The sequence below is a fragment of the Odontesthes bonariensis genome, chromosome 7, assembly GCF_027942865.1.
Source record: "Odontesthes bonariensis isolate fOdoBon6 chromosome 7, fOdoBon6.hap1, whole genome shotgun sequence".
In the NCBI taxonomy this organism is placed as follows: Eukaryota; Metazoa; Chordata; class Actinopteri; order Atheriniformes; family Atherinopsidae; genus Odontesthes; species Odontesthes bonariensis.
Window position 1 is genome coordinate 33,217,014 of NC_134512.1, and position 16,203 is coordinate 33,233,216.

At 42.4% G+C, this 16,203-nt stretch overlaps 1 protein-coding gene across 1 annotated transcript in view; it reads right to left on the bottom strand.

Annotated features, from left to right (window-relative positions):
• syt9b (synaptotagmin IXb) overlaps window positions 1–16,203 on the bottom strand; it is a 57,618-nt gene that overhangs the window by 5,474 nt on the left and 35,941 nt on the right. The window contains exons 5-7 of the mRNA XM_075470605.1: window positions 8,974–9,094; window positions 5,901–6,072; window positions 5,688–5,817 (exon numbers count right to left, since the gene is read on the bottom strand). Coding sequence (XP_075326720.1) covers window positions 5,688–5,817; window positions 5,901–6,072; window positions 8,974–9,094 — 423 coding nt within the window. The remainder of the gene's footprint in view (window positions 1–5,687; window positions 5,818–5,900; window positions 6,073–8,973; window positions 9,095–16,203) is intronic.

Here is a 16,203-nt window from a genome sequence, read left to right on the forward strand (position 1 = left end):
TTCTGGATGAGCTGCACATGTTTAATGCTCTTTTTGGAAGTCAGGTTAAAAGAGCATTACAGTAAATCTGATCTGGTCCTTTTAAGTTTAACCTGCCTGAAAATTATAGTTGCATTGTATGCATTTTAACCTAAGTCAAAACAACTGGGAGATTGAAGCTGAGCATTGGCTTGTGAACACACCAACTTCTCTGTGAGCTAGCAGTGGCTGCAGTGTGTCTCTCTGTTATTCAGCCACTCATTCATGTGACAAAGTGGAGGCAACTGAGCTCTCAGCTTTCTATACATCCTTCACTTTTCACCAAATTGCATCACAACGAGTTTGAAATTACTCTGAGGAATAGAGAAGCATTTGCTGTTTTTGGTCATGTTTTTTGGTGTGTGAGTGTGTCTGTGTTTACAGCCATGTTGGAAAAGATCGAGGCGGTGAATAATTGATGATCCTATCTGTATTACTGTGGTCAGTAAGGGTCAATCCAACACTTCAGAAAGCTATAAGGCCAGAAGCAGATAAGAACCTGTGTGTTTATATCAGAACTGGTGTGTTTGTAAGTGTGAAAAAAGCCTATGTTTGAATCTGATTGTTCAAATGTATTATGTTTATGTCACAATATTGCATGCTTAGAAATCAATGTACTGTGCTACTGTAAGTGGCTTGGATACGAGTGTGTGTGTTTGTGAGAGGAGGTGTGTGCATGTGTGAAATATCCAGTCAGCCAGCATCCCTCAGGGCTTCTGTGTGGATGTTTTAAGGAAACACAGATAAACCATTAGCTGGGATCCCAGACCCTGCTGCTGTAGTCCAGAGCTGCTGTTAATGGGTTCAGTCAGAAACTGCTCCTGGAGAGGGTTTGACAGACAGTGTGTGTGTGTGTGTGTGTGTGTGTGTGTGTGTGTGTGTGTGTGTGTGTGTGTGTGTGTTTGTGTGTGTGTGTTGGTGCTAAACAAATGGCCCTTGAGATATAAAAAGAGCTCAAAATATCAGTCACTGAACCTTCACCAATGCTTAAAAAAACCATCAGTAAACACACTGTGACAAGCCGGTGTCTCATCTACAGCTTTGATGTGATGTTCCCTAAAACACTGAGTTGTTAACCGGGTGCAGTGGGTGGACATCTGGTGTCAGGATGTCAGAACAGAATTAAGAAATCATGTTTCCTAATAGTGTGGTGTTAAGAGAAGTGCAAGTGTCTGCCCACTCTCCCCAAAAGCAGAAAGAAATCAAGTTGAATTTCCTCATCCCATATACAGTATACACAGACTAAAGGGTGGCCCAGGATTCACATGTAACACATGCAATAACATGAAGAAGCTGAAATCATAGTGTCACCAAGGCAGCTTTTTACCATCTCAGAAACATCAACAGAATTAAAGGTTTCCTCTCCCAAAAAGACCAGGAGAAACTCATCCATGCATTCATCTCCAGTAGACTCCATCACTGTAATGCTCTTTTAACTGGACTTCCCAAAAAGAGCATTAAACATCTGCAGCTGATCCAGAACGCTGCTGCTGGAGTTTTAACCCGGACTAAGAGATCTGAACACATCACAGCAGCTTTAAAATCTTTACTCTGGCTTCCAGTCAGTCACAGAATAGATTTTGCCTGCTGATGGTTTACATCTGTGATATGTTCAGAGAATATAAAGCCAGCAGAGCTCTTAGATCCAAGGACTCAGGTCAGCTGGTCCAGTCCAGAGTCCAGACTAAACATGGAGAAGCAGCATTTAGTGGAACAAACTGCCAGTGGAGATTAAACTTTCACCAAATGGAGACATTTTTAAATCCAGGTTAAAAACATTTCTTTTCTCATGTGTCTATGCATGAAATCTGTACGATATCTTTCAATTTATCTGGACTGTTGCTTGTTTTTAACTTAATTTAAATTATTTCATTTGTTTCTCTTTATATTCTTTTATGTATTTTTAATGCTTCTTCCACTCCCGGCTGCAATGCTTTTATTTTATGTAAAGCACTTTGAATTGTTTTGTGCTATAAAAAAATTAATTTGATTTGATTTGATTTGATAATAAAGATGACGCTACCACAGGAGATGAAGCCCAAACCAAATGCAGGATTTGGAAAGAAATAGGATGTCTAATGGAATACTGATTTCATCCAAATATTTATAACCGTTTGTACAAATTACAACATGTAATATAGTTGCTTTCTGCTCAGTTCAAGCGGTAACTGATTGCAATGGTCTTCAAAAAGGTTTTCACATATCCTGACCTTCCAGCCAGGTAACTTTTGTCCACATGGGTTTGTCCCACCCTTTTTCTCTCGCTCCAGACCATCAGTCTGATATCTGCAGAGCAGATGAACCACTTTAATAACGTCAAAACTGCTTCAAACACAAGGCAAAGCCGTGAAAACTGTTACAAAATACCACGATTAGGTCTCTATGTAGCATTGTTCATTAGAAAATTAGTTCCAATTCATCCCGAAAAAGAAAGAATCCACCTGCTTCAAACACTCTGCTGTACAAGAAACCAGTCATATGAGCAGAATCCATCACCCTGGTAAACAAGGAAATGGAGGAGAAGCACTTCCGGTTGTGTCTGTCTGTCCAGAGTTATGCTTGTTTCATATGTCGGACAGAAATTATCACAGAAAAGCTGTTTTGCAGGAACAGATCAGTCCGACATTGAATGTTTTCTGGCACATGCTGAGTTTTATCACCAAACACGTTGCTGGCTTGTTATGAGCGGCTGTGCCGTTAATCCTGCTCTGAACCGGAGCGCTCTTTTGATGAAATGATGGAAAAAAAGCCTCTGGAAACAAGTTCATTTGCTTTGTAATGTTAAAAGCTTTGTGCTGCATTATTAAACGTGGCTAAAAATGAAACTTTCAATTACATTTCTTTTTCAAGTAATTTGATTTTGAATTGGCAACGTAATTTCAATCTAAAGTCAAATAAATCTTAAAGGGGAAGTTCAGTTTACCTTATTTAGATGCTGTATTGTATATGCCATCCACTCCCGTTATATGGATATACACGGATCTCGAGTGATCTAAATATCGTCCGAAGGACGCCTACTTTCACCAAAATGTTATCGATGAGCAGATGAACATAAATTATGCCAGAAATAAGGTCCAGGTTTAAAAAAAAAAAAACTTCCCCTTTAAGCAAATATTCAAAATACTTTAAATATACACTGTAATGACAAACCCCATCACCACCAACAACATATTAATACTAACACCAGAAATAACGGTCTACTGTAGTTCCAATTCTTTGGTATAGCCATCATATTTAAGCATTACGTGGCATCAATGTGCTGCACGTAACAAATATCAGTCATCTGGTTGGTAGGTTTGAAATGGAAATGTCATTATTGCTAAAGAGAAAATCATATGATGGGTTCATTTGTGTATTTCTTGGGTCCCTAACTTCTCTCACAATAGCCGCTTTCGGACAGACCGTTCTAAGAACTCAGTTATCAGAACTGTCCTAGTCGAATTTCGTTCTGATAACTGTCCTTCTGTTTCAGTCTGCATTCGCACATGAGTCGGGACTGATGCGCCGCACGCAGCCGTCTGCGTCAGTGACGTGTTAGCCGTTTAGCGCCACATTCAACAACAAAACAAAACCCGTAAAAGTAAGGACAGAAGAAAAAACACCACAAAGAAGCTAATATGGAGAGCGGGGAGGCCACCATGTTCATGGTCTGCATGATGGTGATATTAATTATGGACAATCACATCAGGCGTCTAATATCGAGGCCGGAAGAGCTCACAGAGAGAGTCAGGAGACGATACTTTTTCATTTCATGAAGGAAGAAAGGAGAGCAGAGTGCTGCAGACAAATGAGACCAGTGTAAGTTTAACTTATTAAACACCCGCTGGTTGTGTCTGTGTCTATGAGGAAACATTTCAGCCGTGATAGCATGACATGGGGCGTAGCTACCAACCACAACACACCTCCGTCAGATGCGTTCTATAGAACCATGAAAAGACCCGACCTCGGAGAAGGAGCTAAATAGTTATAGGATCTGAGGGAGATAGCCCCAAGTTCCTGTATGTCCAAACACGGGAGAAAACGGCCCCACGGATTAAAAGGTTATTAGAACTGCCAAAGGTTCCTACAGTCCGAAAGCGGCTAATGAGCATCACCAGACATCCTGTGGTGAAGAATTTGTGATGAAGGAAGAGGGTTACATCACCAGAGCTCATGAGGACAAGTGTTAATATCCTCCAAGTTTGCATCTTAGCCGGCTGCTAACCGTTACAGCGAGTAAGAGGCGTAAACTCTGCAAACAAACCTCCAAGCAACACAGTCTTTAAACTCTTCAAATGACAGAAAAAGCCCACTTGAGCTGGCAGATACTAATGCGTGTCATGGCTGATGATTGGCATTACATTTAATCAGACAGCAATCCATTTGGAGGTGTTTTAGCTTTTGACCCCTTCAGCTGAATACCAATATATTTAGCTCTGACAGCTCAACATGAATTTACATGAATCAGTCCAACATCTGTTTTAGCATGCCCTGTTTTTTTAATGAGTGTGGGCTGGGAGTTCAGAAATAGAAACAGCTCTGTGAACGTAGCCACCTCTCCCTCTGTGTCTCCATCTCTGAAAGCAGTGCCTCAGTTGTGGCAATCACAGCTTAACAAGTCGAGTATCCATGAGGGTTATGCAGTATTTGTTGTTATATAATTGTTTTATTTCTATTTTTTTTTTCATTGTACCTCAAAAATGAATAAACATGAGACTCAGTTCTATGGAAGTAATGCATTAAAAACATTTGTCTTAAGACAAGTTTATTTTACAGTAGGTTTCCCGATACATTTCCCTCAATAATCAGACTGAATTTGTATTGCTTCACATTAATATCATGAATGGTGAAATTAATTTATGAACGACTAAGGGAAAAAAAAGATCCAGGCATGTGGCCAGTGATTTAACAGCCAAGTAACCTCAACCTTAGTGAATAATTACTCAACAGATGAAACGGATTGTTGGTGGGGTGATTCACCACATTTGTACACTGGCACCCAGTGCACGAATCCCTCGGATGTTCCCTAATCTAGCGCTACAATGCATCCATGTTCTTTGAAAATGTCTTTAGACCACCATAAGAGGATGAATCATAGTGAAGTTGGCGATTCCCTTATCTTGCAGTGCTACCAACAAGGGAAAACTTCCACTTTTGCTTTAAAACACTTTAATACGTACCAAAAGAAATAGCCATAACATTTGTGAAGACATCTAAGTTCTAAGTTGATCAATTGTCATGCTTTTTGCTGATCCTATTTTGCTCTTTCACCCCTCTCAGGTTGACATTTGTTGTTCAGAATGAAATGTTTCCACTGTCATACTATGGCTATCTAGTGAATTGATTGCCTTGACAGAGCATCATTTTCCCCTCTGGATCAATTGTAATGCCTTTGGTGACTTTTCTGCTTTTCATCTGGCGTCATCGTCAGATCAAATTGTTTTATTTTTCCTGTTTTGTTCACTTTTAATACGACGGAATACCAGCTATCACAGTTATACTTTGCTTTAAGCTTGAATTTACATGCTAACAGATTGAATTAAAATACCTATCATACAACGTGAGTATTTGACCATTGCCATGATACCATGTTTCCAATCAGATGATGTTAATAATGTAATATAATGTAGTAAGTCCAATTTAGAACATCTACACAAATGTAATTCACCAGTACAGCAAGCAGGCCCTACCTCTATGAGCGGGTGCCAGTGTGCGATGGGTTTTCGTGGGTACGTTAGCATCTCACTCCAATGGTCTCGCCCCAGACTTTCAGCCTCATTACCGACCCTGCACACCCCAATCACTTCATTATGTCCAACCCTGCGGGACGGAAGATAATTGCACCCTTGAGTATTCTGTGTAAGTAAGTGAATGAGTCACATAGAAACACCGAATGTACAAACCGGTCATAATCCATGACGGCTATGAGCAGGCTGATCTGGTCAATATTCTCAGGGGGAACGTCGAACACGATGGCTTCATTGTACACCGGGTTCAGGGTGTTACGCTTAGTTGAAGTCTTTCTCTTCTTTAGCCTTCGTCCATCACACATCAAGGACACTTTCACATATGGATCTGGAAAGAGGAAAGAGGGTGAGACTTTCAACAAGACTTGGTGAATCATGTAACAAAACACTATTGACTAATAGGGGTGTAATAGCAAATATTGTTATGTTAAACAGTGGACTCTTTAAACCCTTCAAAAGAATCTGTGGATCACAGACATTGGCATTTGACCAAAGGTGATAGAATTTATATAATTTTAACAAGCTTGAAAGTGAATATCTGGTCTGAGCTCCTTTATCCTCCAACACAGCCTGAACCCTCTCAGACGAGCTTTCTGTCCTTTCTTTAAGGAGTCTTCAGGAATAGTTCTCCAGGCTTCTTGAAGGACATCCCAAAGCTCTTCTTTGGATGTGGGCTGCCTTTTGTTCCGTTCTCTGCCAACATGATCCCACACTGCTTCAATAATGTTGAGCTCCGGGCTCTGGGGAGGATTCATCCCTCCATCAGACCTGCTGCCACTGATTTTCAGCCCACTTCTTGTGTCCTTTGGCACAGCTCAGCCTTTTCTCCCTGTTTCCTTTCCTTAAGAACGGCTTCTTGACAGCCACCCTTCCATGGAGCCCATTTCTGATGAGGCTTGGGCCAACAGCAGGGCCGTTTCTCAATATGCGTTCCCACATTCCCCGATGTGTACTTGCTCCGGCCATTTTATCGAGTATGCTTCTGTGGTGACTTGTGTTGACTTCAGACTGCTTGCTATCCCAGAAAGCAGTGCGGGTCAAGCGAAGATGGCAGAGGAGTTGACAAAAGTTGACAGGTATGCCATTAGCCTCCTGTTCCTCAGCCGCATCCTGGCTCGTCGTTCCCGTTTCTCCCTCCTCAGCCTCACCGCTTCCTCTTCAGCTTTAAAATAAAGCATTCCAACAGCAGCTGCAAGCACAGCTCGGCCCATTTTCAATCTTTTCCAGAAGTTTTGATTTTACTTTGCTGTTGAAATCACACATCGCTGCGATGAACAGAAAAATCAAAAAAATTGTTTACGTTTTTTTATTTTGACGTCTAATCAGACGGCGGCCGACCGGAGCTAGGGCCGTAAGGTGGCCGTAAGGTGGTCGGTGCCTGTCGTGGCGGCAATCCCCGGCAATCCACTGGTGGACCCCAGTGGTGAGGGAAGCCGTCAAGCTGAAGAAGGAGTCCTATCGGGCCTTTTTGGCCAGTGGGACTCTGGAAGCAGCTGATGGGTACTGACAGGCCAAGCGGAACGCAGCCTCGGCGATTGCTGAGGCAAAAACTCGGGCTTGGGAGGAGTTCGGGGAGGCCATGGAGAACGACTTCCGGACGGCCTCGAGGAGATTCTGGTCCACCATCCGGCGGCTGAGGGGGGGAAAGCGGTGCACCGTGTATGGTGAGGGCGGGGCTCTGCTGACTTCAACTAGGGACGTCGTGAGTCGGTGGGGGAAATACTTCGAGGGCCTCCTCAATCCTACCGACACGCCTTCCGATGAGGAAGCAGAGTTGGGGAGCTCGGACGTGGGGCCTCCCATGTGTTTTGTGGATTTGGAGAAGGCGTTCGACCGTGTCCCTCGGGGACTCTTGTGGGGAGTATGGAGTGCCGGACTCCTTGATATGGGCTGTTCGGTCTCTGTATGACCGGTGTCAGAGTTTGGTCCGCATTGCCGGCAGTAAGTCGGACATGTTTCCTGTGAGGGTTGGACTCCGTCAGAGCTGCCCTTTGTCACCGATTCTGTTCATAATTTTTATGGACAGAATTTCTAGGCGCAGCCAGGGCGTTGAGGGGGTCCGGTTTGGCGACCTCAGAATCGGGTCTCTGCTTTTTGCGGACGATGTGGTTCCGTTGGCGTCGTCGGGCCGTGACCTTCAGCTCTCACTGGAGCGGTTCGCAGCCGAGTGTGCAGCGGCTGGGATGAGAATCAGCACCTCCAAATCCGAGACCATGGTCTTCGGCCGGAAAAGGGTGGACTGCTCTTGAGAAATGCCCCAGGTTATTGCTGGACTTTTCCTCTTTCTTAAGGACATCACTTTCAGATCCTGTTTATCTGCTGTAGATAGTTTTTTAGGCCTGACACTTCTTCTTTTGTCCTCCCCTTGTCCAGTTTCCTCAAATGTTTTAGGGACTCCCTGCACATCATTCGGGTCTGCACGATGGCGTGGTGGTTAGCACCGTCGCCTCACAGCAAGAGGGTTCCAGGTCTGATTCCCGACTGGGGCCTTTCTGGGTGGAGTTTACATGTTTTGCCTGTGTATGCGTGGGTTCTCTCTTTGTATGCCGGCTTCCACCCGCCGTTAATTGGTGACTCTAGTTTGTCCCTAAGAGTGAGTGTGAGCATGCATGGTTGTGTGTCTCATTTGTCTCTGTGTGGCGATGTGATGGACTGGCTACCTGTCCAGGGTGTACTCGCCTCTCGCCCAATGACAGCTAGGATAGGCTCAAGCCTATAGATGGATGCACACCATGCTGAGATATGCCACATTTTCAGCTAACAGCTCTTTGGGAATCCCCTCGTTGGTGCAAGAATACTACTTAAGGTCTAACTGTGTTATATTTTGTGTTTTAGTAACTCGAGAAATTCTGCATGCATTCATGCACAAGGACTGGACTTAAAAGTTTGTGGGGGGGGGGGGGCAGCCAAAAGAAAAACTTTGTAAAGACCTTAAAAAAGCCTGCATAACTATTGCTCACGTCCACTTAAAAATATTATAGAAAATCTGTCTGCTTGGAAGCAAAATATGAAGAAATATGGGCTGGTCCAAGAGTTTTGCATGGTACTTTTTTTTTTGTAAGTTTCAGAATTAAGTGAACTGAACTATTACCCAAAACCTAGGTATGTACGTTACTGGGAATTTGTGTGCCCTCAGAGTCACAATAATAAAACACTTTATCCGTTTGTGTGCTTCGTCTCACTACTCGACTTCTCAATTGAAACACTCCACTGTCGATCAACAACCCACCTGAGGCTCCAGTGATGTCCATGGCTTTGAGATTTCTGGCTTTGATCATGGTGATGGTAAGTCTGCCAGCCGTGGGGAGATAGCACAATGAGAACATCAGCTCTCCAAGATCCACATTGTCCTGTAAAGAAATACATTTAGATTCTATATTAATACTGCTCTTTCTCATCTCATACCGTAGAAGCATTCTTATATGAAAGTTTAATTCCTTTTTGACGGTCCTTACTGCAGTTGCAGATGGCACATACGTGTATTCAGATATTGATGTCTCGAGTCTGGATGTTGTAATATCTGAGGGCTGAGTGATAAAAATATAAAGTACTGAATAGATTATAAAAAGTGTAACTGCTGGCAGAAAGAAAACCACAATCTATTTCACGGCCTTCGCTCAGGATGAAGCTTTTGTAATTCAAACAAAGTCAGGCTTTATAACATGATAAAGAGGTGACGCGTCCCAGATACACATCACAGCTAAGACATCTGTAATATGGTGTAGCAATGAGTATGTGCTCAAATCTGTGGAATCCACAATGAGGTTTAAACTAATCCTACCTTCCTATGAGAACTAATTCACGCATATGCCAAGCCCTTCTTCCCAATTAACACGTCTGAAAATAACGTGTGATCGTGTGAAGGGGAGCTGTGCATTCATGAGACACGAGAACCGACAAGGTTGGTTACAGGAGAACCTTTGCTTTCTAGATTTACACTATTTTCCACAGTTTGGGCGTCTCACGGGGAAATCTCACTGGGGAAATAGAAGGAGCCAAAACCGTGTTAAAATTTTGTGTACACGGTTTTGGGGAGAAAAAACAACTTGCAACTGACTGACTTGCAGTTTTATAATAAACTGTGAAAGGCTTAGCAGGGGAAGCAGGTTAATACGATCATCCAGAATATTTTCACGCCTTCTATACAGTCACTGATTAGAAGATTTAAATGACTTTCCAGGCTTTGTCAGAAGCAACCAATTGCCTAGAAACCTTTGTTAAAGGTCAGATATAGTGGTTATACTGAGAAATCATTGTTTCACTTCGACATCGATAAGTGCTCCATTTCACGCTGATTAGGATTAATTGGAGTCAGGGTACATGGGCAGCTTAGACACACACTTGCACACATGCACATTAGGAACCTGCTGCTCTGAGTACTCTGCTCAATAACGCCAAAAATCAAATTGATTAAAATGAGTTAATTCATCATGGATGACAGCATCTGCACGTCTGCAAGCACACAAACACACAATATGCTCACACATATGCACATGTAGACGCAATCATCATCCAGCATCTGTGACATTCACACTGAGTGATGAGTTGATTCATCACACGTGTTGCCGAGGAAGAATCCACCCCCGGCACTATTTCCTTACCTTTGCTGTGAGGCTCGGCCATTAATAATGTGCGCCTTATGATGTCTCAGAGACGTAATTTCTTGCAGAACCACAAGTATGCACACGCACACACCCACACACACACACACACACACACATACAGGCATGTGTGTCAAAGAGATGGTGGATAAACCAGCCCTTCAGTTCTCCACTGATAATGTGATATTCTTCTTCCATCACACACATACACTCAGACTGCAGAGTTACGTTTTCAGGCTATAGAGTGTCGGTCACTACTCTTATGAGCACTCAAATCAAGCCTGCGGTCAGGATTATGGTCACTCGTGCTCTGCCAATGAAATTACACTGGATCTCTAAAGCAGCCCAATAAAGCAGAGAGAGTGAGAACAGTCCATCTTCTCCAATTATAATACCAACACCTGCTTTCCCTCAGGAGCAGCCAGCCTTTATCTACAAGCCTCTTTCTTGCTGTGTCTTTCATAATCATGGACTCAGACTAACCTGAATGCTCACTCTTGTTCTTATAATTCGTCCTCCTCTTTCTCCGTAACCAGTGCCTTTAAGATTTCTTACAGGATACGCCTTATGATTGTGTAAATTCCTCCCATTTCCTCATTGATTCCTCTCGTGCATCCCAGGACAACTATTTTATTGCATTAGTTACTTTGCTGTGGAAAGGAAGCAAATTATTGTTGTCAGTCTTCTGTAAGTAAAACAATTTCCATTTGTGCTGCACAGAGCTCGATGTCCTTTCTTATTTCCTTATTCGTATCGTCTGCATATTAATGAAAAACAGCGACAGAAACTCTGTTATTGTCCCAGTGATCGGGAACTGTTGCAAGAAATTTACCACTAGGAGAACAGAAGAGCTTTTATACAATGTGTAGATGTTACATTTGAAATAAAACTATAAAAATCCAAATTAATTGAGTTTTATTTGACATATTGATTGATCTCCCGTCAATGATGTCACTGAAATTGTTAAACACCTTATTAAGAAGTACATCCACAGCAACCTGCTTACAGGTTCATTGATTGGAGCTACACAGCTCCACTTATATTATTTTCACTGTGTTTTCCATTATAAATTGTATCAAAGCTATTGGATCTTTTTTTTTTAACTGCTTGTGAAGGTGTAAGTACCCAGAGAAGCCTTAATAAGTCTTAATAACTCAAGAAGAAAATCATTTTCTCACTCACATGTGAGTCTAACATGTGTGATACTATTACTAGTACAAAATGATGCACTACAGTGGAGTTTGAGATTAAAATAAAACTGTTATTTATGGTCATTTTTTAGTATCGCGTGGAAAAAGAGCAAGCAGTTTATTCACCTCGCTAAAACACTCAAGATCCCATCACACAGGAGCTGATCAGTACCCTGGATGTTTAGTTTGAGTGAACATGGTGGAAGTAAATAAATCATTGCCTTGACTGAACTTCAGCTGCAGATAAATACACCCTGGCAGAATCAGGCTAAACTAAAGGCTCCTTCATAACTGCCAGTAAAGAATAGTGAGACTGTCACATGAAACCAAAGTTTTTTTCTAGTGTAAATGGACTGAAAAAGTTGCAGCTTTAAGGAGAAACATTGAGAGACACCAGGTAGTACCTACTATGTAAAATAGCTGTGCTTCGTGTTCACACTTCTCACCAATTTAAGTAGGCATATTGTGGTGATATGGTTTTTGATTTATTTATGTATCTTTATTTGTCCCTGGGTGCTGGCTGGTTTTCTTTCTGTTTGTTCCAGGCTGGGCGGGGCGGCCCGGAGGAGCGCTCTCACCCCTTTCGTACCTGTGGCTCATCATCAATCGAGCGCCTGTTAAAGCCTGTTCCCTCCTGTGCTCCGGTGCCATATGATTACCTCTCTTTAGTGTGTAACCTACCTCCCAGACTTTAGTTTTCCGCTCAGCCTTCCACCGAAACCAGCCAGCAGCCCACCTCCGAGCCCCTCTTCACGAGCACCTGCACAGAATCCCCTGGACACGGCACCCACACCAAACCAGATCCCGGACCCGGACACGTAACCTCCTTCCCCGCAGACCCGGACCCTGAATCCATTCCCAGCTTCCTGGTGTCCCAACTCCCGCCTCCTTAAATAAACCTATTTATTATACCCATTTTCCAGTCTCCTGTTCGCTTCTGGGTCTGGTCTTCTCCAAAGAAAGTGAGAGAAAAGTGACCTTTAAAAGTAGCCTTTAAAAGTTTTTTTCTGTGTTTTCATCAATCTATATGGTCACTTTAAATATTCTTTACATACTGTCCTCCAAATGACTTAAATACTACACAAAGAAACCTCAGAGAGATGTTTTTTGTCCGCAGTTTGGTATGGTGTACTATTTCAACCTTTCTATAAATAATAAGGCAGTCAAAGGTGCAGCACAAAGCCTTGGAAATCATTTAGTTGGGTAATTAGGCACTTTCTTAGAGTTGAACCATAATTTCCCTGAATTAATTTGAACTGTTCATTATATCACCAGTTTTCTTAAAAGCATAATGTTGAAGGTCCAGTGGAGCTCCCACAAAAGCAGACTCTTCTATGTGTGGCGTCCCAGTGACACAATTTCTGTTCTTGCTCCTTGTTTCACATCATTTCCTGAACCAAAAGTCACAGAAATAGCGTAAAAAAGAAGAAGATGACCTCAGGTTAATGGCTAAATGTGCATGTGTAAACGAAACAAGTCTAAAACATTTCAGAACTAGTAGCTTTAATTCTTTTATGAGGAAGAAAATGCTTTTAAGATTACCTTTCAGTTCGTTTTGCAACCTTATGCAAACATAAGTAAGCAAACTCATTCGATTGGACAGTCGTGGAAAATAAACTCAGAAAACAAGCGCTTAAATAAACAACTACTGTTTGGACCGAAACCTCAGGTTTATATATTAGTCAGGAGAGCAAATGCAGGTGCTAGATTTAACCAAATATATTTTTAAAAATCAGCTTTTTTCATTTATTAGTTTAGGAAATTCAGTACATTAGTAATACCTCACACAAGTTTAAGAGCCTACCTCTACACAGGCTCCAAAGGCTGCTTTAGGTATCTCCCAGCTGTTGAAAATTAAATAAGCTTTTTTGCCAAAAATCAATATTAGCATCCTATTTTTTAACTATTTATGATGATGAGGCAAGCAGATTCTGTGGGTGCGTTTGGACCACAGAAACACGTTCATAATTGCGGTTGGAAGAAGTCCCCGTGCTATAGCTTCTGGCGATTGGTGGAATTTACATAAGTGTGTGGTGACTGGTCTAGACAACGTAAGTGTGTGGTGATTGGTTTGACATACAAGCAAAAACCAGAACCACCTTACTTAATAAAACAAACCTGGTACATGTCAGTTAAAAGGCAATTTTATAGATATTTGTTGACTTTAGCCACCAAAAAAACGAACAAAACACAGAGGAATGGACTGACAGTGGTGTTGACTGAGCCCACATAGGATGCAAATTGCACTCGTCTACTTCTGGCTATTTGCCCCTTCAGCAAACATATTTGTGCTGAAAACCAGACAAAAATGCCTGTAAGTAATGTTGTTATGCTGAGAGTTATGTGAGTGATATGACCCCTCATAGTCCTCAGAACATTTCTTTCCGAATATGCGTAACGTTTTCCTTTAAAATTTTCAGAGAATATCCAGAGAATAGGTTCCTGGGTGACTCTTTTACACATAAAGCATACATCGGAAGATTGTGCATATCAGCTGACTCACACCTGGGAATACTGTTAGCTTTTAATGAGGGGATCGGCCTTAAATAGCTCATTATCGTGCCGTTCCTGAATTGTTTTTGGCAATATCCCCAACCTTATTATCTCCACTTATACATTTTACTGATATCTCTGTATTAATGACCATCATCTCTTAGGTTCTAGATATTTACTTTCTTCCCATTTTTATGGACTAAATATTTATGAGCTGGAAACATAAAGTCTGCCTGTATAGAACTAATCTGGACAATCTTATATGGCTCCCCTGGATGATAACTTCACAGCTGAAGCTTATTGCCATGTTCTGAAATTCACTGTTCTTTAACATTTTAGCCAGCTTTTCATCTTTTTCCTGTTTTGTTTTTAAACTGATCTGTGTTCAGCGGTCCGTTTAAAACTCCCTGCGTTAGCTCCGTACCTGTAAAGAAGTTTACCCCTCTGTTCTGCTCTTGCCTTCCACGCCTGGATTTAATCATCCATTACTCACTCTATAAACTCCATGGTTTCTGTTGTCCCCTGCCAGATTAACTGATTTCCACTGTGGCTGGCTCTCCAGCCATTGATGCACAAAAACTCCTAATGATTGTTTAATAAACTTTTGGATTACACCGGGCTGTGTCCTGCATTTTGGTCCTCTCTCCTGTCATCCCATGACACATTTTAACTGTTAGTATAACTCTTTACACTGGGAACATCCTATTTATCTTTGATGGTAAAAAATATAGAATGTGAGAGAATTGTTGGCAGGCATATTCTTTTAACTTCATAATAAGCTGGGTGTCCTTTTTCCCCTTGACAGGTCTTTAAACGGAACTACCCACCTCGTGTAGAGCAGCCTACTCAGTGCACAGATGTGAAGATGCTATAAATCTTCATGAACTCTTGGGAGTTCATTTTCACTTGAGAGATAAAAAAATATTTTTGAAACAGACTGAGACATGTGGAGGACAAACAGAGAGATCTAATACACAGTGGCCCTCATTTATCAAGCCGTCGTAGAAAGCATCGTTGATATGAGCGGAGAACTCGTCGTACGCAGAGGCTCAAATGAGATTTACAGAACATGCGTACCACACCAATCCCATCGTAAAACCGAGCGGCTGTTGATAAATCCGGCGGCTGAAATCCATCGTAATGATCCTAATCACGCCTTCTACAAAAGGCCGCACCTCTAGAATTTGCGACATGGATAGACGAAAGGCGGCAAAGAAACGCTGTCAACGCTGTTGACAGCTGGGACGGCTGTATAGGGGGGGGGGGGTCCGATCCAGGTTTGGATTTGAGTGCCTTGGAGGAGAGGGTGGCTGGCCTGATCGGAGCTACGTCTTTTTTCCTTGAATAACAGAATGTTTACCAAAAGTCAGAATCGCTGAATACGTTCCTCTCTCCTCCTGAGCGCTCTTGGCTGTGCAGGCTGGTGGTAGGGATCTCTGGGTACGGGGTCCTCTGGATGTACATCTGGAAATGGCACTCCATTTTTTTGGGCAATATATGGAGAACCCTGCATGCAATAATAATATTGCATACCTTTTCGGGCGTATATAGAAGGGTTCCCCCCGCAGCCGAGAGACAGATCCACCTGCCCTTTAGGAGCCCTATACACCTCTCCACAGTGGCGGAGGTGTGGCAGAGGTGTTAAAGCGCCTCTCCTGTACAGCTCATAAGCCACTCAATCCTGCCGGTCCCGGAACACTCTCTCGCGCCTGATGCGCGCGTTCAGGTCCTCTAACAAAGCCAGATCTGCCATCGTTTCGCCATTACCGCGCCGCTAGAATCACCTCTTAAATAGGCGGTTGAATAATGAGCCATCACTCTTCCAATTACGGAGTTGTACTTGTTTAATTTTTTTATTTATTTAATTTGCGTTTATGTTTATATTTATGTTGAATTCAAATAAAACATGGGCCTTCTTTGAAGTGATAAGTCTGTAATTTTAACCTAGGGATTTGTTGCAACTCATGAGGCACGCACTAGTGACGCTGCTGTTTATGTATGCTATTGCAGTCACCGCAAGTCAAAATGGAAAAGTGCGTACACGGCTTCAGACCTGTCGTGGCAATTTCATCTTTCCTGCACTCACGATGGATTTGATAAATGCCAACCTTTGCGCAGAAAAGAACGTACACACGATCTACGCGTGTTTTTCGTCTTACGCAAGTTTGATAAATG